General features: G+C 39.8%; 1 protein-coding gene and 1 long non-coding RNA gene across 6 annotated transcripts in view; one reads left to right on the top strand and one right to left on the bottom strand.

The window, feature by feature from the left end:
- Positions 1-1,101: 1,101 nt before the first annotated feature.
- Positions 1,102-24,896, top strand: part of LOC144336445 (uncharacterized) — a 164,582-nt gene continuing 140,787 nt past the window's right edge. For all 5 annotated transcript variants that reach the window (XR_013408264.1, XR_013408260.1, XR_013408261.1 and 2 more), the window contains exon 1: positions 1,102-1,242. This is a non-coding gene — a long non-coding RNA (uncharacterized LOC144336445). The remainder of the gene's footprint in view (positions 1,243-24,896) is intronic.
- Positions 18,577-24,896, bottom strand: part of DSG4 (desmoglein 4) — a 39,086-nt gene continuing 32,766 nt past the window's right edge. Inside the window, exons 13-16 of the mRNA XM_001102180.5 lie at positions 24,316-24,455; positions 24,099-24,162; positions 22,444-22,679; positions 18,577-20,754 (exon numbers count right to left, since the gene is read on the bottom strand). Coding sequence (XP_001102180.4) covers positions 19,987-20,754; positions 22,444-22,679; positions 24,099-24,162; positions 24,316-24,455 — 1,208 coding nt within the window. The 3' untranslated portion in view covers positions 18,577-19,986. The remainder of the gene's footprint in view (positions 20,755-22,443; positions 22,680-24,098; positions 24,163-24,315; positions 24,456-24,896) is intronic.

The raw sequence follows: 24,896 nt of genomic DNA on the forward strand, positions 1-24,896 counted from the left end.
AATTGACTTTGTGATCCATAATTGGAGGTGTGACTAAAAATTTGAAAACCACAGATTTGGTCAAATCCTTTAATTTTATAAATAAGCAAAGAAATAGGAGCAGATTTTATGTGACTTATCCAAGAATTAGACCAAAGTATGAATAGAATTCTCAATCCAGTCATGCAAAGTTGCAAGCCTTGGTTGCAAGAAGCTGAAGCATCTAACATTTTACCCCAGAAAGGTTAATAACACATCTTTTTATAATTTATTTTTTTAAAAGATAGATTTTTCCCATAATCTACAGCTAATAGAAGAGATCGTTTTGGTAAAAATGTTAAGTGACTGAAGAAGGATAACTTAACAAATATTCATTTTACAGGCAGGTATTAGTGCCTAAGATGTACTGAACACAGTCTGACCTAGAGACATAAAGATAAATGAGATAATGGTATAATTTTGGATCAGGGTGTGCCAACGGGCATGGAAAGAAAGGAACTAATTCAATTCATGCTGTGAGGTGTTATACATGACTGATTGGTTATGCAAAATTGACAAATATTTAATGAATGTCCATTACGGTGATTGTATTTTCTAAAACTCAATTTAATGTGACAAGAATGTATACATAAGAGGACAACAGGTGGATGATTTTAAGTTAAGCCTGAGAGGAGTGGTGATAATAATTACAAACCTGCCCTGAAAATTCAGGAGGTATGGTTGCTATTAATCATGCACCCAACCCTTAGAGTCACCAATTGTTTCAACTTTCAGAACTCATGAGAAAGCATTTCCTTATTTTGACCAGATTTTCTTGTTGGTAAATTGATGGATGTTTTCTCTTTCAAGTAGTCACTGCTAATCTGTCTGCCTGTCATGGAGCTTAGTGGTTTCAACTTCAGATTTCATTTCTCAGCCTTTTATCTTGTTAAGCTACTTGTTTTTCTGTCTTAGCTGAGGATGCTTGACAAGTACTTTGCCAAAACATGCAGTGAAATGAACACACCCTCATCTTCAGAGAAAGAACACTCCTTTTTATTCCATGGAAACCATAATTCCTAAGCTAGGGAGATTATCTGTGGTCTTTTCTCTTTATCCCCTCCTTTTGCCCTTTAGGGGAGAGAAGAGTGTGGAGGGAGGAATCGGGGAAGCCCAGTGCCCTACTGATGCTCTGGACTTTGTTTTTGGAGGTAGCCTGTGATGCAGGGCAGAAAAGAGCTGATGCCTTGGAGAGAGACTGGGAGAGGCTGGAGTTAATAGAGGGTAGGTGTCCTGTTCTGTCTTATTCTGCTAGTGAATTGCTCACTTTTTCAGATTCTCTGGCTTGCTTTCTCCTTTTAGAGAGCCTCTCGAGTCTCTTGACCCTCCCCTCAGAAAATCTGAAAATTGAGGAAGACACTAGCTTCCTAAATTAAAATAGATCAGTTACTTAGTTGATACCAAGTTACCTATGCGATAAAGAATTTTTCTTTACTTTTTGTTTCTTTAGATAATTGGTTGTTTTTTACTGATACATTTTATGAAATTGGGATGAGTGAAAAAGTGGTAAGGTTCTAGTTAACGTTTTTTAGCACTTGCTCTGTGACTTGATCCTCAAGTACTACTAGATTTCAGTAGTTGGTGGAGGCATTCCGAGTCTTTGGTAAAGGATTCTAATCATGCTGTGAAGATTATGCTGCTGTATAAATAGATAACAGCCATCAGAAAAAGTTAGTAACTCTTATTAGCTTGCAACATTTGTTTGGGGAAGTTTGCACCCAGCTTGTAATTGTTATGAAAGTGATTACTATATAAACGGAATGTTCCCTCACATGTCCAGGTCTTCCATCCTATCCAAGGGATAAAACAAAACATTTTATGTGAGTTAAAATGTCAGTTGTCACAGTACCTTCTTTCTTGCCAACATCACAGTGCAGGTGAGGCAGAGCATATACGTTCCCTAAATTAAGGGAGGCAAAGAGAGGGGTGGAAATGGAAACTATGGAAATAGAAAATAACAAGGAGCAGGCTAGTATGTGAAATCCACAAATTGTGAAATATTAGTCATAGTGTAATATATTCTGGACAATGTAAAAATCTTCAATTGTTTGAAATTAGGAATGAAGATAAGTAATAAGTGCCATCTCAGGATAAGATCCACCATTATCATGTCAGATCATGTCCTCTTTGCTGGGAATATATATATATATATATTCTTGTTCTCATTTGCACTGAAGAATAAGCTGGGAATATTTTTTTCTGCTAAAACATGTATTTTAATCTAAGGATACTTATTGATATCTGTCAACCGAGTTCTATCAATCAGACCACAGGTAATACCTGGGAGATTCTCTTGTGGCATTGTGGTTCAGGTCCTCTCATGCCTATTTTCTTGGGGGAAAGAGTTCTTCAGGGTTCAAATTGTTAGATGTAATTTGGTTCTTTCTTAAAAAATTACATCCTCTAACTTTGGTTCTAGGACTATACTATTTGTAGATAGGGGCTGGACACATTGTAGATAGCAAAGCCTATATTGTCTTCAGTCCAAAAACCAAGTAAGTTTTACGGTCATCAAAAACAACTGGAACAACCTAACCCTTGGTAGCAGGGGTTATCTATTTAAATATGCCTTTATGATGCTGGCAACCTTATAAACAAATATAAGCTTCATAATGGTATCGGTTGGACTCACAGACTCAGAACTGGAAGGAAAACTAGAACTCCAGAGATACAAAAAAAATTATAGCTATGATTATTGTACTTTGATGTATAAGGTGTCTTCAGTAACATCAAGGACTATCTTGTTAACAGTGTGTTGTAATATACATATTTTAAAATATGTGCATAGTCATTAACCCCAAAACTTCAATTCTAATGGAAATAATGTAAAGTGCATGTTAAGCTCTATGCACAAAGGTATTAATCACACAATCACTTATAGTATAAAAGGAGTAGAGGAAACCTCAGTGTCCTTTCATGGGATGAAATACCTCTTAATGTATTTTACAAAGAATATGAAGCATAAAATGCAGGCACAGGCTTTTATATAGGATAATCTCAATTTAAAAAATAATGTATGCAATGAATATGGGTATTAGAGAAAAGCTAAATTTCAGTCACAGATTTCGTTTTCTTAGGCCTTATCTGTCAGTTGAAGGGTAGAGCTGTGTTAGCATTAGTTGAAGAGAATTATCATAGTGTTAGTTGTTGTCTCTGGGTAATGGGAAATGATTTTCATTTTCTTTTATATTTTTACATTTTCCAAATTTTCTACAATGAGCATGCTAATTTTATACCAGGAAAACAATCATCCTGCACCAAGAGCAAAAAAAACAAACAAAAAAAACAACCTTGACATCTTAACAGAGTTTTTCTTTTCGTTTCATTTCTATTCCTTATAAATGTAGAAGGCATGTTTTTCTTGAGGTGGAGGACTAGGTCTGAGTCAGCTCCTTCAGCACATAGTCCTACATAGGGACCCTTATAGTTTGCAGGGCAATTCCTGGGCTCCGTGCTTTTAGGTTACAGCGCCACCTTTGGGATATAGACAGTATCACTCGTTACCACCATTTGCTGATGATGTGAAATGCACAATTATAGTACGATTTTGTGACCACCATTTGCTGATGATGTGAAATGAACAATTATAGTACGATTCTGTGATGTGGGCAGCTAATAATTCAGTTATCCCAATGGTTAAGATGTGTAGATGGAATGCATATTATTTCTTCAGTGCCTTGGTTCATTGAAACAACTCCTTGCTGGTCTTCTCATCAACAGCTTCATTCTCTTCCTGTGCATGCCAAGGCAAACTTCACAAGTGATTTCAAATTCACTATTCTCCTTTAGGCATTTCAATGGTTCTCTTTCAGATTTAACTTTCAGATTAAAATGGAAATTCCTTAGCATGTCATTCATTTCCAGATTTCTGACTCCTTCCTGTCTTGTGATGATCTGCCTTTATTCTTCAGCCTTACCAGCTGCTTCCAGTTGTCGGAGAAGCCAGTCTTTCTTCATCTTTCCTGTTTCTCTCCTTCTCTCCAGTTCCATCCTATTGGCCTGGAATGCTCTTCTCATTTCTTCATCTGGCTATTTCCTGTGGTTCCTTCTAGGCTTGGCTCAAAGGTCATTTGTTATGGGAAGCCTTTCCAAACTCATTAAGGCTAGGCCCCCCTTCTCTTCTCCATTAACACTCTCATTCATACCCCCTTGTATAACTGTATCTCATATTGTATTTCAACCCTTTAATTCTTCCTGAATCTGAGTGAAGTCCTTGATGGTAAGGACCCTAATTCACCTTTCTATCCCTAGCCCTTAGCTCATAGGCAAATAACGAAAATGCTCAAAAAACATTTAATGAATGAATGAATGAGCATTGGAATTGGTTCATGGTGATTTCCTTATAGTTTTTCTTTTCAATTTTCTTCATCTATAAAAGAAAGATCATAAGGTACATTAAATAAGAAAAATTTTGAGAAACAATTAGCCTAGTGCTAGACACATACTAGTAAATACTTGTTTTTTACTTTTTTTTTTTTTTTTTAATAATTCCTATCTAGTTTCATGTTCTTTACATATGGTGGCTCATGCCACACTGATATCAAAGTCCTCACCCAGTCACTGCCTCCTTGTTAAATACATAATGTGTATTTCACGAGACTTCCTAGTCAATCAATATTTATTCTGATCACATGCATGCATGGTGGCTTTTGTGCCAACATCTCACCATCACTCACCACACAAACTTGCTGCCTCCCTATCACACACACATTCAGCCTCTCTCTTACCTTTAACTCGGTAATCTTATCAATCTCAGAAAACCTTAGCTCTGTGAATTTCTAACCAACGTATGGTCCTTTTTTGTTTTCCTCTCTCTTTTCTTTTTCATTTTTTAAAAGTTGTATTTTAGAATCAGAGAGTACATGTGCAGGTTTGTTACAAAGCTGCACATGATGCTGAGGTTTAGGGTATGACTGTCAACCAGGTAGTGAGCACAGTACCAGATAGGTAGTTTTTCAGTCCTTGTCCCACACGCACCTCCACTCTAGTAGGTCCTATGTCTATTGTTCCCATCTTTATGTCCATGGGTACCCAATGTTTAGCTCCCAGTTACAACTGAGAACATGTGGTATTTGGATTTCTGTTTTTGCATTAGTTCCCTTAGGGTAATCATTCCAGCTGCATCCACTTTGCTGCAAAGGACATGATTTTCTTCCTTTTTATGGCTGCATAGTATTCCATGTTGTATACATACCACATTCCCTTCATCCAGTCCATCACTTACGGGTACCTGGGTTGATTCCATGTTTTTGCTATTGTGAATAGTGCTGTGATGAATATATGGGTGTATGTGTCCTTTTGGTAGAGCAATTTATTTTCCTTTGGGTATACACTCAGTAATGGGATTGCTGGGTAGAATGGTAGATCAATTCTTAGTTCTTTGAGAAATCGCCTAACTGCTCTCCATAGTAGCTGGAGGAATTTACATTCGCACAAACAGCGTATCAGTGTCCACTTTTCTATGCAGCCTTGCCAACATCTGTTATTTTCTGACTTTTTAACAAAAGCCATTCTGATTGGAGTGAGATGCTGTCTTACAGTGGTTTTGATTTATATTTTCTGGTCCGCTTTTTAAGAAGAGTTTTCTCAATGCTTAGGGTCAATCTTTTATGCCAACAGCAATAAATACAGGTAGTCTTCAATTTTCATTTGTTCCCCTTTCATTCAACTCACTTTATCTACTTTATATACTGGCACCCTGACACTACCTTTCTCATGCACAATTCAGCTAGTGAACAAACACTTTGTGCTAGCACATGCTACCTGCCTGCCAACACTTCAGTAACCAGACAATACACACTGTTATCTGTAAAATGGATTTATACAATTTTATTTATAAAAAGTATATATAAATATATAAATGGATGTATATAATTTATATAATTGTTTGAATAGTTTTATTGCCTTTTACCTTATTATTTTCAAAAATGATAAAACATCTCACAATCTTTGATTTGTTTGCTTTCTTAATCCATAAAAGCATTGGCAAAATTGTTGCCAGTAATTCCTTCTCATTATCAACTGGCTTTCTTCAGCTTACTGTTATTTCAAGTAAGCTAAAATAGAATTTAAATAAGTTGTCTTAGTAAATTAATTTTCATTATCTGTATTCGATATTTAGTCTATGTTTAAAATACTGTAGCAATCATTTACATAATTCAACATTTATGATAAAAATGGAAAATTATCTCATATTTACTGATATTAAGTTGGCTTTCTGGAAGTGGGGTTTTTCCATGTGACATGTAAGTTTAAAGTTTAGGATTCATTTATTTGGCTTTCACGTTGCTTTGGAAAATGTGATTAAAATAAATAACTTTTATCTGGTTCTTAATACTGAGAGCTCTATTTTGCTGCCTCTCATATAATTTTTGTGTTACTGAATTTGTACATAAGAAATAACTTCAAAAGAAAAGAAAAGCTATTAATAAACTAATGGCTGTAATGAAAGCAATCTTATTATCAATGGACTCTGTCAGTGATCAGCACATTTCCAGAAGTATTAGCATTCTTCTAAATCATTTATCCTGTGTAAATGTCATAATGGAAAAGGCAAAGTTACAAATTAATGCCGGGGTTTTGAAGACATCAAAGTTATTAATGTATACATTCAATTTAATTTTAATTAATTCTAAACATATCCTTCAAATTTCTTTTAACTTGAATGTATTAGAAGTGCCAAGATAATAATAATAAAAGAAGAGTCAATGGGTGGGGACTGTACTTACCAGATAGTAAAACACACTGAAAACAGTATACTACAGCTGTAACAATAGTCAAAATTATCAGCATACCCAATAATATATCAATCTAATAGAAGAGAGACTAGAAATGTACTTAAGTATGTATGGTAATTTATAATATTTATTGATTTTTTTTAGTATCAACTAATATTTACTGAATGCCAAATTCTGTATAATGATGAGTAATATCAAGTAATTATAATCTTTATTAGATTACTAAACATTAAAAAGCTGATAACATCAATTATTATTAGGTCTATGGCTAAGCAAGCTCTGTCAGGAACAGCTGGCAGAAGTGTAAATGGACATTCTTGTTGACAGAAAAATTTGGGAAAACGCTATAAAAATTATGTGTCCATATACTTTCATATGGCATCCCTCTTTAAAGAGTCTATCCTATACAAATATTTCAATTTCCATGTGTTTGTTCTTATATGTACATGTATATTATGTCTATATTAGATATGTGAATATTCATTGTAGCATTATTTGTAACAGCAAAAACTGAAATCAACCTAATTTTCTGGTCATAAGAGAATGGTTAAAAAGGTGTGGTGCAAATTTATGAATATTATGCAGATTTTTGAATGAATGAGGTTGATAAACATGTGCTGACACAACATGATGTTCATGATAAGGTGAGAAAATCAAGCTACAGAAAAGTATACTAGAAAAAATTCGATGACAAACTCTTGGCACTAAATTCACATTCTAATACCTCTGTTTGGCTAACTGTAGGAAAAGCAAATCTGCTGCCACTGCTTTAAAAACTGGCTGTATTGGTTATCTGTGCTGGATTGATAATTACCAATTGTCAATTTTGCTCTTCCATCACCCACTTTTAAGGCCTTTGTGGAACTACGTTTCCCAGCTTCACTTTCTCCGTAGCATTTTTAGAATTTAGTTTACCCATCTATACCACAATTTCTTTCAAAAAGCACGTGAAGTTATTTTCCGTGACTTTATTTTAGTACTCTTTCTGCAAAAGATCAATTTCTCCGGAAATGTGATTGTCTTGTTAGTTAATATGCTTGCGTCTTCTCCTAAAGGGTGACATTGACACAAGCTTTTTGGAGATCGTTCAGAAGGCTGCTATCTAGAGGCGACACTGTTGAACTGCAGACACTTACTTTCAGGTGCTTGAGAGAACTTGACTATATTTTTCACTTCTAAAATTAAATGAATGCATGCTATATACTAGACATTCTAACACCACAGATATAGAAAGGAGAAATGCATTGTCCTTATTCTTAAGGGGCTCACAGGCTAGCAAGCACAGGGAAGTAGTGTGGTAATTTCTGAAGGGAATAAAGGAGAGCTAGCTATAACAATTGTCAGAATTATCAGCATACCTAATCATATATCAACCTAATAGAAGAGAAACTATTAGCAGCACCCAAGCAGGCTGGGGTGGTGGAAGAGATAACAAGAAATGCTTCTGAGAAGTGGCAATGCTTGAGGTGAGTAAGGAAAAGCCAAACAGATGAGGGCAGTGGAGAGGGCTCCAGATTAAGAAACTAGGGTGGAGCAGTGTGACAGAGGTATGAGAAAGCAGGCCCTGTTCTAGGAACTACAATTAGTCCAAACACCTCACTTAAAATGATAAAAATGGGAAGGGCATTCAATTTGCAAATACTTTGACTAACAAGTAAGATGATTAATTGGAATGGTTTTAGAAACATCAAGGACCTGCTCACCTCAGTGGTGAGCTAAAGGATTTCCTAGGCTTGGAATGGTGACTTATCAGAAGATCCTGACTTCCACAGAGACAAATACTAGGCTCTCCACCTCAGTGAACCAGCCACGTGGGTGTCTCAACAGAACACAGACAGACTGTCATGAGGATTCCTGAGGGCCATCTCAGTGCCACCTCATAAAATTGGGCCTGCCCATTGGCCAGCACAAAAAATTTCACTGGTTCTCAATTTCCTACCAAGTTAAATCCAGCCTCCTAATTGGATTCAAGATCCTTCTATAGGCTGCCTTTCATCTATCCTTCCAGAATTAAATAAAAAGAATTTGGCATATAGCAGTAAGATTTTTGGAGTGAGTCCTGGGTTTGGATTTTAATTTTGCTACCCACTTAACCTCTAACAAAAATGATTTCTGGCCACGTGCGGTGACTTACGCCTGTAATCCCAGGACTTTGAGAGGCCGAGACTGGCGGATCACTTAAGATCTGGAATTTGAGACCAGTCTAGTTTAGTAGAACCCCTGTCTCTACTAAAAATACAAAAATTAGCCATGTGTGGTGGCATGCACCAGTAATCCCAACTACTCATGAGGCTGAGACAGGAGAATTGCTTGAACCCCGGAGGTGGGGTTGCAGTGAGCCGAGATCGCGCCATGCACTCCAGCCTGGGATACACAGTGAGGCTCCATCTCAAAAAATAAAAAAGGATTTCTCTTAGCTCAGCTTTTGTGTCTTCATCTATGACATGGGTATAAATCATACCTCATAGTGTTATTTTGATAATTCAGTAGGATAGTATATTTTGAGTAAATAATGCAGTAACCATCATTTAAAAATGACTGACTATATGATAATTTTAAAATTCCTATTTTGTTTCAGACATTTTTGACTTAATTTAATGTAACTTAATTTAGGAGAGCTAAGTAATTAAACATGAGGCCAAAGTACATAAGAAAGTGGCAGTCTTTTATTGCAAATATGCATACACTCTCAGACGAGGTTCTCTGGTCCTCAGGTGTGAGGGGCCAGGGAAGTCGCGCCGGCGCTCTCGGGTGATGTTCTCCGGTCCACGAATGTGGGGGGCCGAAGAAGTCACACCGGCTCCGGCCGGCGGCGGACTTTTATGCCTGGGAGCTGGAAGGGGAGGAGTTCGGGGTGTGTGTGTAGGAGTGGCTTCTTGAATTTCGGTGTCCTCGGCTTGACGTCATTCTGCGCATGCTCAGTTGATTTGGTTCTTTTCCCGGGCACGGGAAAATCTGTGAAGAACCCGGAAACAACAGGGACTGCTCCATCTTGTTCACCTTCCTCCATCTTGTCCCTTTTCCTTCACCCAAACAGTCCAACCTCTTATTGATTATAAGAATTTAGGGCGCCGTGGTCTGTCTGGCTACTTCCTGCTGTTAAGGGGCGTAGTTAGGGTCTGAGGTTGGCAGTCGGGTGTAGGGATGCAGGAGCATTTGGTTGAAGGTGACTCGGGTGATCTCTTGGACCTTGGCTCGGAAAAAATTTTATTAGAATGGGAGTAAGACATAACATAAGGCAGAGGATTAGTATGGGAATTAGGAATGGAAGCATCTGCTGTACTACAGGCGGTAGCCATACCGGTGGTCCGGGGGTTAAGGGGGCGTTAAATTGTTGAAGCTAGGGAAACCCCGATAATTAAGGGAAGAAAAACAGCCCGCTTTTGGATGTTATTGCTGGAGCTGAGCTGGGAAGCTAGTTCAGACAATTCTCCTTCGCTATATAGGGTTAAGCTAGGCACTAAAGATACCGGAATGCAAAGGGACTGGGTGATGGAGGTATGGTTAAGAGTTTTAGATAGAGTTTGGTTACACCAAAAGTAGCCTCCAACAGGGGCCGTCTGGGTCCTGCTGGGAGCTTATGTGCAATTACACCATGAAGAGTTTGGCGTAGAGTAGCAAAAAGGAATCTCTGTCTCACTGTCTCTCTTCATATCTCTCTCTGTCTCTCTCCATCTCTGTCATCTCTGTCTCTCCCCATCTCTGTCTTTGTCTCTCTCCACCTCTGTCTCTCTCTCTGTCTCTCTCCATCTCTGTCTCTCCCCATCTCTGTCTTTGTCTCTCTCCACCTCTGTCTCTCTCTATCTCTGTCTCTCCCCATCTCTGTCTTTGTCTCTCTCCACCTCTGTCTCTCTCTCTCTCTCTGTCTCTCTCCATCTCTGTCTTTGTCTCTCTCCACCTCTGTCTCTCTCTATCTCTGTCTCTCCCCATCTCTGTCTTTGTCTCTCTCCACCTCTGTCTCTCTCTATCTCTGTCTGTATCTCTTTGTCTCCATCTCCATCTCCGTCTCCGTCTCCGTCTCTCCACCTCCCGCTCACCAAGGCTGCTCCCCTCACCAACTCCCCTACCTCCTGGCTTCTCCCTATCTCTGACTCAACAGGGACTGAGTGCAGCAGAGGCCCTTGGGGAGGTCTGGGCTTTCTACTGCCTTCTGGTTACAGCCTCTCCTTCCCTGTATCTGTCCTTCATCCTGGCCTAATGAGTCCACATTTTATTTAGGGAGAGGGCAGAGTGACAACCCTGGGTGGGGGGGGGGGCAATCTGCAGGGCCCTGCATGACTGAGTGTATCTGGTTGTCTGTAGACCAGGTTTAGAATCTCCATACAAAGTTAGGATTAGTAGGAGTAACTAGGGGAATTAGAGTGAACCATAATAATGATGACAAAGGTGTAGAGGGTAAGTTCAACATTGCCGAAATCACAAAGGGCACCCTGCCAAGCTAGGTCTTCTATGAGAGTAAAAAGTTGGGAAACCTACTGGTTGGGGGATGGGTCGGGAAAGAGGGTGTCTATGGGGTTTATGAGGGAAAAGTCAGTTAAGTTAAGATGAAGAATGGTGAGGAAGCGGGAAAATTTGAGGAGGGTGTTGATCCTTGAGTAGAACCTGGCCACCTGGAGAAAGGGAAGGGGAATAGATGTTTTGAGTTAGGTTAAGATGTCTCATCCCAAGAGGGGGTGGGACAAGAGGGCATGATGAGGAAAGAGTGGGCAAAGCATGCATAGTCCAGGCAGTAATTTAACATTGGGGTCTGGCGAGGGTTAGACGGTTTACTGTCTACCCTCACTACTGAGATAGTGGATGGCTGGCTAGGACCTCCATAGGTTGACAAAACAGAATAGGTAGCCTCCGCATTGATGAGAAAAGAAATTGGCTTACCCGCTACCTGTAGAGTTACCCTAGGCTCAGCAAGGGTGACAGGGGTCTCCGAATGTGGGCACCGTCAGTCGTCGTCCAGGTGTAGGAGCTGGAAGGAGCCTTCCGACCCTTGAGGAGAGGCACCACGTTGAGGCGCAATGCCTGCCCTGCTGGCGGGGCAATCAGACTTCCAGTGTCCTTCCTGTTGGCAGGTTGGGCATGGTGTGGTAGGCAGGCGAGGATTTGGACACCGTTTTGCCTAATGCCTAGTTGTGCCACACTTAAGGCATGGACGAGACGGAGTGGCCGGCTTGGCCTGGAGACACTGGTTTGCCCAGTGTCCTGAGTCTCCGCATTTATAGCAGGAGCCCCTGGGAGACTTGCCCTGTGTCTTCCCTGCTGGCAGAGTGGGCAACGCTGGTTGGAGGGCAGCCACTAGAGCTTGCGACTGAAGCACAGCCCTTCTTTTCTCCTTGTCTAGCTCTGCGGCTTCAGCTGCTGCTTCTCTGGAGTTAAAAACTTTAAAGGCCAATTTTCCTGTATGGGAGTCTGAGGCCCATCTTCAACCTTTTTTTGCTTTTTTCAAATATCTGAGGCTGACTGGGAAATAAAATAGGAGGCTAGGACAGCTACTCCGGCTGGGGAGGTGGGGTCTAGCCGAGTAAATTGGGCTAGTGCCTCTATAAGGCGATTTAGGAAGGAAGCCGGGTTCTCATCTGGGTGCTGGATGATTTCCTTTAGTTTATCAAAATTGACCACTTTGTTAGAGGCTGCCTGCATACCGGCCAAGAGACATTGAACCATAATGTCTCTCCTATGGTGGCCGGGCTGCTGCGGTTGGTAATCCCAATCTGGTTCTATGGACAGGACAGCCATCTTTCCTAACAGGACGGTGGCGTCGGTTAAATGCCATTGATCTGCATGTTGCCTGGCGGCTGCGAGAATGCACTCTCTTTCCTCTGGGTTAAGAGTGGAAGTAAGAATGACATGTAAGTCATGCCAGGTGAGGTTATATGCTCTGGCCTAGGTATCGAAACTCTTTGGAATATTAGGTGGCGTTGGCTGAGAAGTCGCCAAGTCGTTCTTCAATTTTGGAAAGGTCAGCCAAGGAAAAGGGGACGTGGACTCTAACCACGCCTTTGGCTCCAGCAACTTCTCGGGGTGGGGGAGGGGGCAACAAACTAGCAGGGGAGGTTGGAACAGACTGACCAGTAGGGTAGGTTAAGACAGGCTGACTGGTAGAGGGGGTTGGGGCAGGCTGACTGGTAGAGGGCTGACTAATGGGGGCCGCTACCGCGGTCTTGGAGCGAGTGTGGGCGGAAATGGGAGAGGTAAGAGGAGTGGCTGAGGGAGGAGTGTCGGGAGGGGCGGTAGGAAGTCCATAGGGAGGGGGGTTGGAAAGTTGGGAGGGAGGTCGCCTGCCGTCGGCCCCATCTGAAATGGAGGTGGAGTCCTCCTCAGTTGCTGAGGTGGGGGCCAAGGGCCGGGTTTAGGGGTTTAGGCTAACAAGACCTGGGCCATTTAACACCGGGCGCACAGGTCTGGGCGAGAGCGCAAGTCCTAAAAGCCTTGGACATAGATAATTTCTGACCACTTTCCGAGCCTCTGGCAGAAATTAGAGAGATCTAATGAAAATGTTACGGTCTAAAGTGCCTTCAGGCGGCCGTTGAGACTGGTTGTCAGTCTCAATGTTGAGACTGGCCACGCCACAGTGGAGAGTAAAATCAGTCGCTTTCATTTAAGATCTTGCTGTAATTGTAAAGTTTTGAGATTAGTTAGAAGACACCCTAAAGGGGTGTCTCTAGGTATTTTGGATTGGGGATTTCCTATTGCCTTTCTCTCGCCTATAGGCGGAAACCGAACTCTACCTGGCTACAAAGCGTCCTTTGGAGCCACTAGAGACCGGGAGGCTCCTGGAGCCGGAATGGAGATTACCTCCAGGCGGACGTCTCCGTCCTGGACGGGTCCCACACGGACTGGAATGGAGTTCCTTTGGGCAGACGTCTCTACCTTTGGGAACTCTCCTGTGGGTCACCTGGTGACCAAAAAACCTTGGGCCTGTGCAGGACTTCTGGCCAAGGAGTATGAGAGGGAGGCAAGAGATACTCACCCCTAGGAGACTTGGAGGTGTGGAAAGCGATGTCTAGGTCCTGGTCCGTCCGCGGCGTGAAGGAGGAGGCTCCTCGGACCTTAGGGGGCCCTGAGGAGGGGTCTCCTCCCGGGTTTTTAGCATGCCACAGTGGAGAGGAAAATTAGCCGCTTTCGTTTTAAATCTTGAGCTAGATGTAAGGCTTCCAAGTTTTGGAGGAGACACCCTAAAGGGGTGTTCATAGGGATTTTCAATTGTGAGGTTTCCATTGTTTAACCACCAGAAATGGAAACCGACCTCACGCAGTGGCAAAGCGTCCTTTGCTGCTGCTGGGGACCGGGGGCTCCTGGAGCCACTAACGGAGAATTGAGGAACTTCAAGACGGACGTCTCCGGGTTGAAGGCCTCACTGCGCCACAGGGTGGCTACATCCTTGGGCGTACGCACGACTCTAGGCCAAGGACACGGAAACGGACGGAGATGGTTAACAAAGGGGAGTACTCACCGAAGAAGAAATTCTCAGAGCGGCACCAGTGGGAGGCTGGAACACTTGTTTGGTGTTCGTGGCTGGTTGGGTTGGGAGCCGGTTCGCTGTGGAGGAGGTTCGTTAGACCCTTAGGGGATGTTGAGGAAGGGTCTCCTCCTGGGTCGGGTTTCTGCACCAACTGTTTTGATTTAATTTAATGTAACTTAATTTAAGAGAGCTAAGTAATTAAACATGAGGCCAAAGTACATAAGAAAGTGGCAGTCTTTTATTGCAAATATGCATACACTCTCGGACAAGGTTCTATGGTCCTCAGGTGTGGGGGGGGCCAGGGAAGTCGTGCCGGCGCTCTCGGGTGATGTTCTCCAGTCCACGAATGTGGGGGGCCGAAGAAGTCACACCGGCTCCGGCCGGCGGCGGACTTTTATGCCTGGGAGCTGGAAGGGGAGGAGTTCGGGGTGTGTGTGTAGGAGTGGCTTCTTGAATTTCGGTGTCCTCGGCTTGACGCCATTCTGCGCATGCTCAGTTGATTTGGTTCTTTTCCCCGGGCGCGGGAAAATCTGTGAAGAAGAACCCGGAAACAACAGGGACTGCTCCATCTTGTTCACCTTCCTCCATCTTGTCCCTTTTCCTTCACCCAATTTTTAAGTAAGTTTAATTTGGCTACTTAATAGTCTTTGGATTTACCCTGTGTTTTGACTTTTATATCTTTGTAATTTCCATCAGACAAAATTCTATATCATCTTCAAGGATTCTTCCTCAATTCCCCTGATTGAAAATAATTATTCTTTCCTTATTCTACAGAAATTGTTTCTCTGGTACAGAAACAATAGTAATAATTTTGGTGAATAGAGAATCAGTGAAAAAAAAATTGTACAGGAAAATTTTCTTACCCTTTTCACAAGTACTATTTTCACCTCTTTCAAAAATTTTTATTTATTAATTAAATGCTTGGTACTATTTTATTTTAAATTCATTTCTTAAATCTCATGCCCCAAGATTGAATCCAGTGGGAAGAGATAATTTTTTTAAACTTTTATTTTAAGTTCAGGGGTACATGTACATGTTTGTTATATGGGTGAACTTGTGTCATGGGGATTTGTTGTACAGATTATTTTGTCACCCAGATATTAAGTGTAGTACCCATTAGTTATTTTTCCTGATCCTCTCCCTTCTCCCACTCTCCACCCTCCAATAGGTTCCATTGTCTGTTGTTCCCCTCTATGTGTCCATGTACTGTCATCATTTAGTTCCCATTTATAAGTGAGAACATGTGGTATTTGGTTTTCTGTTCCTGCATTAGTTTGTGAAGGATAATAGTTTCATCTCCATCTGTGTTCCTGCAAAAGACGTGATGTCATTCTTTTTTATGGTTGCATAGTGTTCTGTGGTGATACTTAATTTTTTAATTGCAATGTCTACAATAATTTATGGAGTTCATTAAATTTATGTTATTTTGTAATGAGCATTTACTAATAAAATAATTCTATTGATAAATTTTATCATTAAAAAACAAATGAATTACTCTAAATTTTAATTTATAAGTGAATTCATGCCCCTGTACTGTGGGGCATGATAAAGATGATGATTATTTATAATGATAAAGATGATGATCCATAAAATGGGAAAAGATTTTCTGAATTTGTCTGTTTACATATAAAATACTACATTAACCAAAGAGAAAATAAAACATTGTTTCCTCATCATATGTAGTTTTTAAATAAATACATAAAAAATTACATTTAGTAATTAATACACCATGATCAGAAAGAACTAGTTCAAAAGAAGAATTTTTTTAGAAAGTAACTTTTTTCTTTAACAAGTTTATTTATTCTGTGTTCTTAATGTTTTCCTTTCCCTTCACCTAAGACTTTTCCAAGATTACCTATTAATTCACGTAATGATGCTACCCCCTCAAGTAATTTCACAGGGCAGGAAATATGATTCAGACTATATGTTATCATATTTATTTAAAAAATATAATTTCTTGAGCTTTTGGGTTCATTTTCAAACCTTAACATAAACACGATATCGTTTTTACTTCTTACACAAATTAACACCCTGAGTTTTAAGCAGTAAAGAGAATATTGGTTTATGCTGTTTTGTTTGAGATGACATTTAAAAAATATGTCCATTTTGGAAGCTTGAGTTGTATCTGAATGATACTGATCACCTTGGAATGGTGGAAGAGTTCTTCCTTACTAACAATGTTGAGAGGAAATTACATTGTTCAGCTCTTGTTTCCACAGATAGTATGGAGGAGGGCATCTATTAGAGGTAAATCTTTTCTTTGGAAGCAGCTTTAAGTCTTTGTGTATTGATAAAGAGAAGAAAAAGCTCACAGGAACATTTTCTTATCCTTTCACAAGTGGTGTTTTTACCTCCTTTAAAAATTGTAAGCAGGGCCAGGCGTGGTGGCTCACGCCTGCAATACCAGCACTTTGGGAGGCCGAGGCGGGTAGATTGATTGAGGCCAGAAGTTTGAGACCAGCCTGGCCAATATGGCAAAAATCCGTCTCTACTAAAAATACAAAAAATTTAGCCGGGTTTGGTGGTGCGCACCTATAGTTCCAGCTACTCGGGAGGCTGAGGCACAAGAATCGCTTGAATCTGGGAGGCGGAGGTTGCAGTGAGTCAAAATCACGCAACTGCACTCCAGCCTGGGCAACAGAGCAACACTGTCTCAAAAAAAAAAAAATTACTTATTAGTTAAATGCTTGGTATTATTCTTCATTTCTTTAATCTCATAGTGTTTTGACTATTTTGTAATTCTTAGAATGATTGTCCTAATAGAATGCAAACTCTAGTTTTGCAGGTCAATTTCCACTTTTTTGGTCAGTTTAAAATATAAAAAAATCCAAATTTAAAATAGTCACTATATTCTAGAAGAGAAAACTGATTGAGTTCATTTTTATAATTTTTAACATGTTTTAAATCTTAAACGATAACAGTAATTTAAAATACACTCAACAAATTTCTCTAACAACAACATGTGTTTCTATATACCAAGAGTATGATCCTACTTACCCATTTGTAGTTAAAAAAATTCAAACAGTATGGAGATTTCGCAAAGAACTAAAAATAGAACTACCATTCAACCCAGAAATCTCACCACTGGGCATCTACCCAAAATAATATAAATCATTATATAAAAATACCTGTTTTTAAAATTTTTTATTTTGTTATTTTTCTTTTTCAACTTTTATTTTAGAATCAAGGAATACATGCACAGATTTGTTACAAAGCTATATCACGTGATGCTGAGGTTTGAGGTATGACTGAACTCATCACTCAGGTAGTGAGCATAGTACCCAATAGACAGTTTTTCAGCCCTTGCCCTTCTCCTTCTCTCCTTCCTCTAATAGCCCCCAGTGTCTATTGTTTCCATCTTTATATCCATGTGAACCCAATGTTTTGTTCCCACTTATAAGTGAGAACATAAGGTATTTGGTTTTCTGTTCCTTCATTAATTTGCTCAGCATAATGGCCTTCAGCTGCATCCATGTTGCTGCAAAGGACGTGATTTCATTCTTCATTCTTTTTTATGGCTGCATAGTAGTCCATAGTGTATATGTACCACATTTTCTTTGTCCAATCCACTGTTGATGGGCACCTGGGTTGATTCCATGTTTTTGCTATTGTGAATAGCACTGCAATGAACATATGGGTACACGTGTCCTGTTGGTAGAATAGTTTATATTTCTTTGGGTTTATACCTAGTAACGGGATTGCTAGGTCAAATGGCTATTCGACTCCCAGTTCCTTAAGAATTCTCCAAACTGTTTTCCACAGTAGTTAGACTAATTTGCATTCCCACCAACATTGTGTTAGTGTCCCCTTTTCTCTGCAGTCTCACCAACGTGTTAGTTTTTGACTTAACAAAAGCCATCCAATGCAAACTTTAAGAGAGAAATGCCCATGTCAGGATTTGCCACAGAATGGAGTGTGTACCAGATGCTATGTGGCTGGTTGTTGCTTGAGTGTTAAATCACCATGAGACCAATGCTCCTTAGCCACCCCATGGATTGCATCAATTATAGAGTAGTAAAATATACTAAAGTAAGAAATGGATGTAGCAGCTGGCAGTATACATAATTTGGAAAATATCAGGAAATATGTAAATAACCTTCTAGCATTACAATGTTTTAGCTATTCTGTGCTTATACATCATAAAACTTAAGTTTTTGAGAAACAATTTTTCTTCCAATTAGGGAATAGCAAAGAGTATGCAACAGGCAAATTTGGGTCCTCTTCATATCTGATGAAGTTATAGTATAAAAAAGCAAACTGGCTAGGGTATCTGAACAATGGGTTCAAGGCTTTGCAGCACAACTAGCTGGTTGGGATCATTTAACCTCTCTATTTCTAGATTCCTTGTCTAGAAAATGAGAGAATTGGGTAAGAGGTTATCTGAGATGACTTAAATTCTACAATAGTTTTATTCATAAAGGAGCAAAAGGTAGGCAAGAAGCACTACAATTATTTCCCTTCAAAAGGATTAGGCCTTGAAAATAAGTTTATTTCATTTACATTATCTCAGTCACGTTATTGCTGCTACTCTATACATATTTTACAGAATTAAGTAAAATTACCTGGCTAGTTTCTGTTTCTCAAGTCAGCTTTATGCCTACTAAAAGTAAGCAATCTATGTATGTGTTTCCATTTTATTTATTCAACATAAACAGTAGTGTTGCAAAGAGAAACACAACTTTGTAATGGATTTAAATAGTTGGTTAATTATTGTTGTTAGGAACTTAAAGCCATGTCCCAGAGTTTTATTTTAAGTCTAGAAATGAATAGAAACTCTATGAAGGCAGAAACCATGTCTGTCTTCTTCACCTGTATATTCACAGAGCCATGACTAGCACTCAACACCTAGTTGCTTCTAAGTAAATATTGTTGAATATATGAATAACTACAGAGTGCTTTTGAAGAATATCTGCTTGCCAATTGAAAGCTCTATGATTCAGTTCTATGAAATTGATTAAGCCATATTTCATGTATTTTTCTGACATAATTGGCAACAGTAGGGAAAAAATTCCCTGTAAGTGGGGAAAACTCTAGTATTTCCTCAATAACTCTTTCTACTTTAGGATTGTCATAATTTTTTTGCTATTCTAGATTAATTTACAGTTAATCTTATAAATCAATAAAATTCAATAAAAATATATATTTTTTCTTCAGTGAACCATTTCCAGCGATGCTTTCAGTTGGCAAACTCTTTCCTTATTATATTAAGCATGACCTATTGCTTAATAGCACGCAATCTTGAAAAATCTTTTGAAGAGACAAATGACTTCAGATATCTGAAGATATTGACCGATACTCTACGTTCCTTTTCAATTTCCTTTCAGAAATGTACATTTTCATTCAATTTTTCAATTAAAAGTTTTAATATAAATATTTCTCTAAAGAAAAATATGGCTGGTGGATGTAGACAGGGCTTCTTTTGTAACTTCCAAGAACAAGGCATCTTGGTTGACAAGATTGGTGCTACAGGCCTCAAGACCCATAGGATTCACAATGTGAGTTATGTGCTATTCATTAGACAGTATCAAGGGATGCAATACATTTTCTGTACATTTTTTGACACATTATTTAAAATCAGAAAGAAATTTAAAAGGCTTATCTAAAGTGCCTAGCCATATTCACCCTCAAAATGGTATAATCAAATAATGGCATTGACCTTAGAATATCTGAGTATTTGTTGACTGTTAATATATATGGTACATTATATATCTTTGGTGGATGTATTTGTGATTACAAGGTGCAAGGTCTCCATAGAGAATACTGACCACAAAGCACTTACTGTTGGGTGTAATGTATGTTACCGTATCGTGTTACTGTGTGTCGAGATGTCACTGGGGATGTGGAGTCAACAGTTTGGCTTATGGGAAGGTCTGGGCTCACCATTTGCATCACTTGAATTTCTGGCCCTACTAAAATATTGCCACTCATCACAGGTCCCATACAAACATCAGTCATGCTACTATTGCTCATGTCAGGCACACCAGGACTAGCCAGTACTCTCTCAGCATAGATTACATTGTTGTAATCTGCTAACTCAGCAGGTACACAAATATTCCCTTGAATATCATAGACAGGTGCCATTACTGCTTCGGTTACTACAACACTGGGTGCAAGTTGAGGATCAAAAATAATTGTAGTGGGTTGCACACATTGATCAGCAGTACCGTAAGTCTCAGTCACAATAATATCCCCATGAACCACGGGTTCAGATGCTGCCACTTCTTCTTGGAATTCAGCTTCTGAGGGAGTCAATCCTGAAGATTCATTAACAAAGTAATTAGGTCCGAGCAAAGGGAGGTCAGTACTGATCGGTATACAAGCCTGGTGTGAAGGAAATGGTTCAATTTCTGTGTTTAAGCAGATCTCAGCAAGAGTCCTAAATTTTGGATCTACAGTTTCCATGCAGCTTTCATCTAAGTCATCCACAATCCAACTGCAACAACCAATAGAGCCTACGGGAGACCCTACTCCCTCGTGGTCATAAATGAGCAAGCAGTCATTGGCTGGTCGACCTTCATCTTCATCTGCATAAGCATATGCTTTCTAAAATTAAAAGGGAGTGCAGAATTAGAAATTTCTTTTCCCCTAAAACAAGGAAGAATAACAGCAATCCCTCAGAGAGACTTCTAAGTTGTTATGGAATAAACTGAATAATGGTATCAGTCACTCATTAAAATAATTGATACTATTCATGCACATTCTGTGATAGTATTTGCAACTACCAATTTTAAGATATAGTTTACAATTGCAACAACATCTTCAGCATTTTTTTTTTTCGTAAAGAATAATGGTGAAATTCATGTATCACCAGATGGGGAATAAAGCAGGCTAACTGAAATATGAGATAAAATGGGTTGTTATTTAAGCCGAGTAAACTTACTAAATAGGAATTCATGAGGGGATTTATTTACTCTTGATGCTACTCTATTAGGCCAACTCAATGTCTATAGGGCTTCTTTTTTTTTTTTTTTTTTTTTTTTTTTTTTTTTTTTGCTGATAGACCCATGATCTTTTTTCTTTTTTTCATGGATACATAATAGTTGTGTATATTTATGGAGCACATGGGATGTTTTGAAACAGGTATACAATGCATAACGATCAAATCAGGGTAATCAGGGTATCTCTCACTTCAAGCATTTATGATATCTTTGTGTTAGGGACGTTCCGGTTCTGTTTTAGTTCTTCTAAAATGTATAATAAATTATTGTTAACTATAGTCATCCTGTTGTGCTCCCAAATACTAGATCTTCTTTATTCTAACAGTATTTTTGTACCTACTAACCATGTCCACTTTGTTTCCCCTCCCTAGTACTCTTGTCAGCCTCCAGAAACATCATTCTACTCTCTATCTCCATGAATTTGTTTTTTTCTTTTAGCTTCCACAAATGAGTGAGAACATGTCAAGTTAGTCTTTCTATGCCTGGCTTATTTCACTAAACACAATGTCTTTCAGTTCCATCCATGTTGTTGCAAATGACAAGATTTCATTTTTTTAGGGCTGAATAATATTCCATTGTGTATGTGCATCACATTTTAAAAGTCCAATCATCGTTGATGATTGTATTGGTTGATTCCATGTATTGGCCTCGTGACTAGTGTTGCAATAAACATGGGGGTGCATATATGTATTTCTTTGATATACTGATTTCCTTTCTTTTGTATATATACCCAGCAGTGCTATTGCTGGACCCCTTTTCTTAGTGAAGGTCAGTTGGTGGATAAGTCACTGGACTGAGAATAGGAGAGCTATCTTAGGTCTTAATCTAGCACAAGGCGTGGTGATGCTGTGTTCCTGAGTTTTAACTCCTTTCGTTCCCAATTCTGTCTTTGTATTTTTTCTTTTCTGTTGGAGGCTCCCGGAGAACATGAAGGACATCAAAAAAAGAGGTCATAAATGTACCTTTTTTCTCCCTTGATGAACACTTTCCTGCTTTGCTACTGCTATGGGAAACAAGGTGAGGAATCAAGGAAACAGAAGATAGAAAAATGGAAAAGGGAAGTGGAGAATGATGAGGGGTGTGGCCTCGTTCACAGTACTAAGATGTGCTATGGCAGTTGAATATGAAATCCTGCGGCAAACTAGTATTTTGTGTTTTAAGGAGAAGTGAAACATTTTTTATTCAGGTTTGGGATAGGGTTGAGAGTAACACTATATTTCAGAAGAGGCTTACTGCTATTGTATTTTACTATTATTATTCAGTCTCAAGATGATTGTGTGTGTGAGGGCATTACCTCTGAGAAGTAGCTGTCCAAGAAAGCCATGTTGACGTCGGAGTCAGCGTAGTCCCGCAGGGTTCCCATGGTAGAGCTCCTCTTCCTTGCGGCCCCTGTGGCCCCCGCGACTCCTGCGGCTCCTGCGGCCCCTGCGGCCATGAGGCCAGCGGCTGTCCCCATCCCTGTGTTGAGCTCCACTCCCGATACACCTCCTTCCACCGTGCCCCCGGCTGCATAGGTGTTGGTGTAGATTTCTGAAAAGGGAGGATGTTAGTGTAACAGCGCTCGAGTTGCCTGCAGCTCGTATCTGCCTAAAACGCTGCCGCCGCCTTCTGCGGTGCCACCACCCACCCAGCGCTAAAAAGCTGACAAAGAGCGATACGAGTAACACCGATACATCTCCAGGCTTGTTGACTAAAGAAAAGTAAATTAATGACACAGAGGGAGTCAGTGGTGGGACGTGGCCTTCCCACATTTGCACAGACTTCGCCCTAGACCTAAAGGTGTAGAACTTGCCAAGAGGAGCTGCAAGCAGGCCCCCCGTTCCCGCCGTGGCCGCTGCGGGCTTGACCCATCCGGGAGCCCTCCAAAGCAAGGCCAGCGGTGTGACTGCAGAAACTGAGCTCATAGTCCTCCTTCCTTCTGGAACAAGATGCAGCTGGGCTCACAGGGATGTTCAGTCACAGAGCTTCTTTGTATGCAAAGGGCCAAACTCGGAACACTAAGGAACCATCAGAGGAAGCTCACATGCACTGCAGAATTCAGCACCCTTTCTATTTGGTGCAATCATTGCCAGATAGCTAAGTAGTGTGTTCAATATTCTTAGATATACGTGGGGCTGGTAAGACAGGAGAGTTTAAGACACTCTCTTGAGGCAAAAGCTTGTCTGAATTTAAGAAAAGTTTTTCAGTGTATTATTAGAGTACATTTACTACCTTTTCTTTAGCTCTTTTTCTTTTTTTTAAACCAGCTTGTGTTATAAATAATGACTACAGTAGCATGTACTCTGTGCCAGGCACTATTCTAACGCATATTTTGTGATATATGTATATATACATATTTATATATGTGTGTGTATATATACACACACGTATGTTATACATAATAAAATAATCTATACAATATATGTATGTATGATATATTACATATGTAATATGTATTATTTACTCCTCACAGCAACACTTTAAAGTAGGTACTATCATAAGCTCAATTTCAAAGATAAGGAAACTGAGGCCCAGGGAGGTTAAATGTCTTGACTAAGGACTTACTACTACAGGTTGAACATCCCAAATCCAATAATCAAGAATCCAAAATGCTCCTATGTCTGAAACTTTTTGATCACCATGGCACAAAAAGGTTGAGCCAAACTCAAACTCACGGTCCTGTGCGTTTCAAATAAAAGCTATGCAGCCCTTAAGCAAGTGGCAGAGCTGGGAATCAAACCCAAGCATTCTGCTTCCAGAGTTTGCTCTTTTAACTGCTGTGTCATACTTCACTGTCTGTAGTTTCAGATAGAAAAAAAAAGTGGCTACTTCAAACAGGTCACACTCCCTCTAATTATACTGTCAAAAGATTGACAGACTTTTCCATAAGGTAGTTTTACATGAAGTTGGTTTCTGGTTGAATAATTGTGAAAAATTTAAAAGGAAAAGCAGATTTTGGTGTTTACTGACCAGAGGAATCCATCCGATCCTGGGTATTTGAGGCTGTCATGGGTGCACATATATTTGACACATCCTGAAAAGAAAAATAAACATTTGAAAAACAAATGCTTTATGTTAAACATTTAAACACTGACATCTGTTCATTTTTGTGCAGCATGTAATTGTTAAGACATGCTCAATTTCCACTGAAACTCCACACTTCTCTGGAAAGTGATAGTCCACTCACCCTGTCCTCCGGATGGGCCCCTTCAATTCTCCAAGACTGCATCACTCCTTCTCCGCCCTCAGGCACAGGAGCAAATCTTGTTCCCAGGCCTTCAGGCTGTCTCTGTTTGCAGCAACACAGCAGCAGCAAGAGTGGAGCCACTGCTCAAGAAAGTGACAACGAGTTTACACAAATTGCTCAGTTTAGGAAGTCACTGGATGAATCATTTTGGGGAGCATTTGGTGGCATTATATTTAGAACAAAAATACAAATATATGTAAGAAAATCTCATTTTTTTCCTTTAGAGGATTGAGTATACATATCCAAGTTTATAAATACAACACCACCAAATCACATAGAACTTTAGCGCTAGATGGCAAGGAGTTTGAGATCAGGTAATTGAATTTCTTTACTGACAGATTAGGAAAGTAAGGTCGTCTTTAGTCTAAGACTCCTGAGCTGGTTGGGGCAGATACACACACACATGTAAGTTAAACACATCGTGAATATATGCTATCAAGAGGATTGAATACAGGATTCAGCTATGGGACCTGGAGATAGGACCTTTCTTCAATCCTTATTACAGTTACGCTTAAAATAGA

This window comes from Macaca mulatta, chromosome 18 (assembly GCF_049350105.2).
Source record: "Macaca mulatta isolate MMU2019108-1 chromosome 18, T2T-MMU8v2.0, whole genome shotgun sequence".
Taxonomy (NCBI): Eukaryota; Metazoa; Chordata; class Mammalia; order Primates; family Cercopithecidae; genus Macaca; species Macaca mulatta.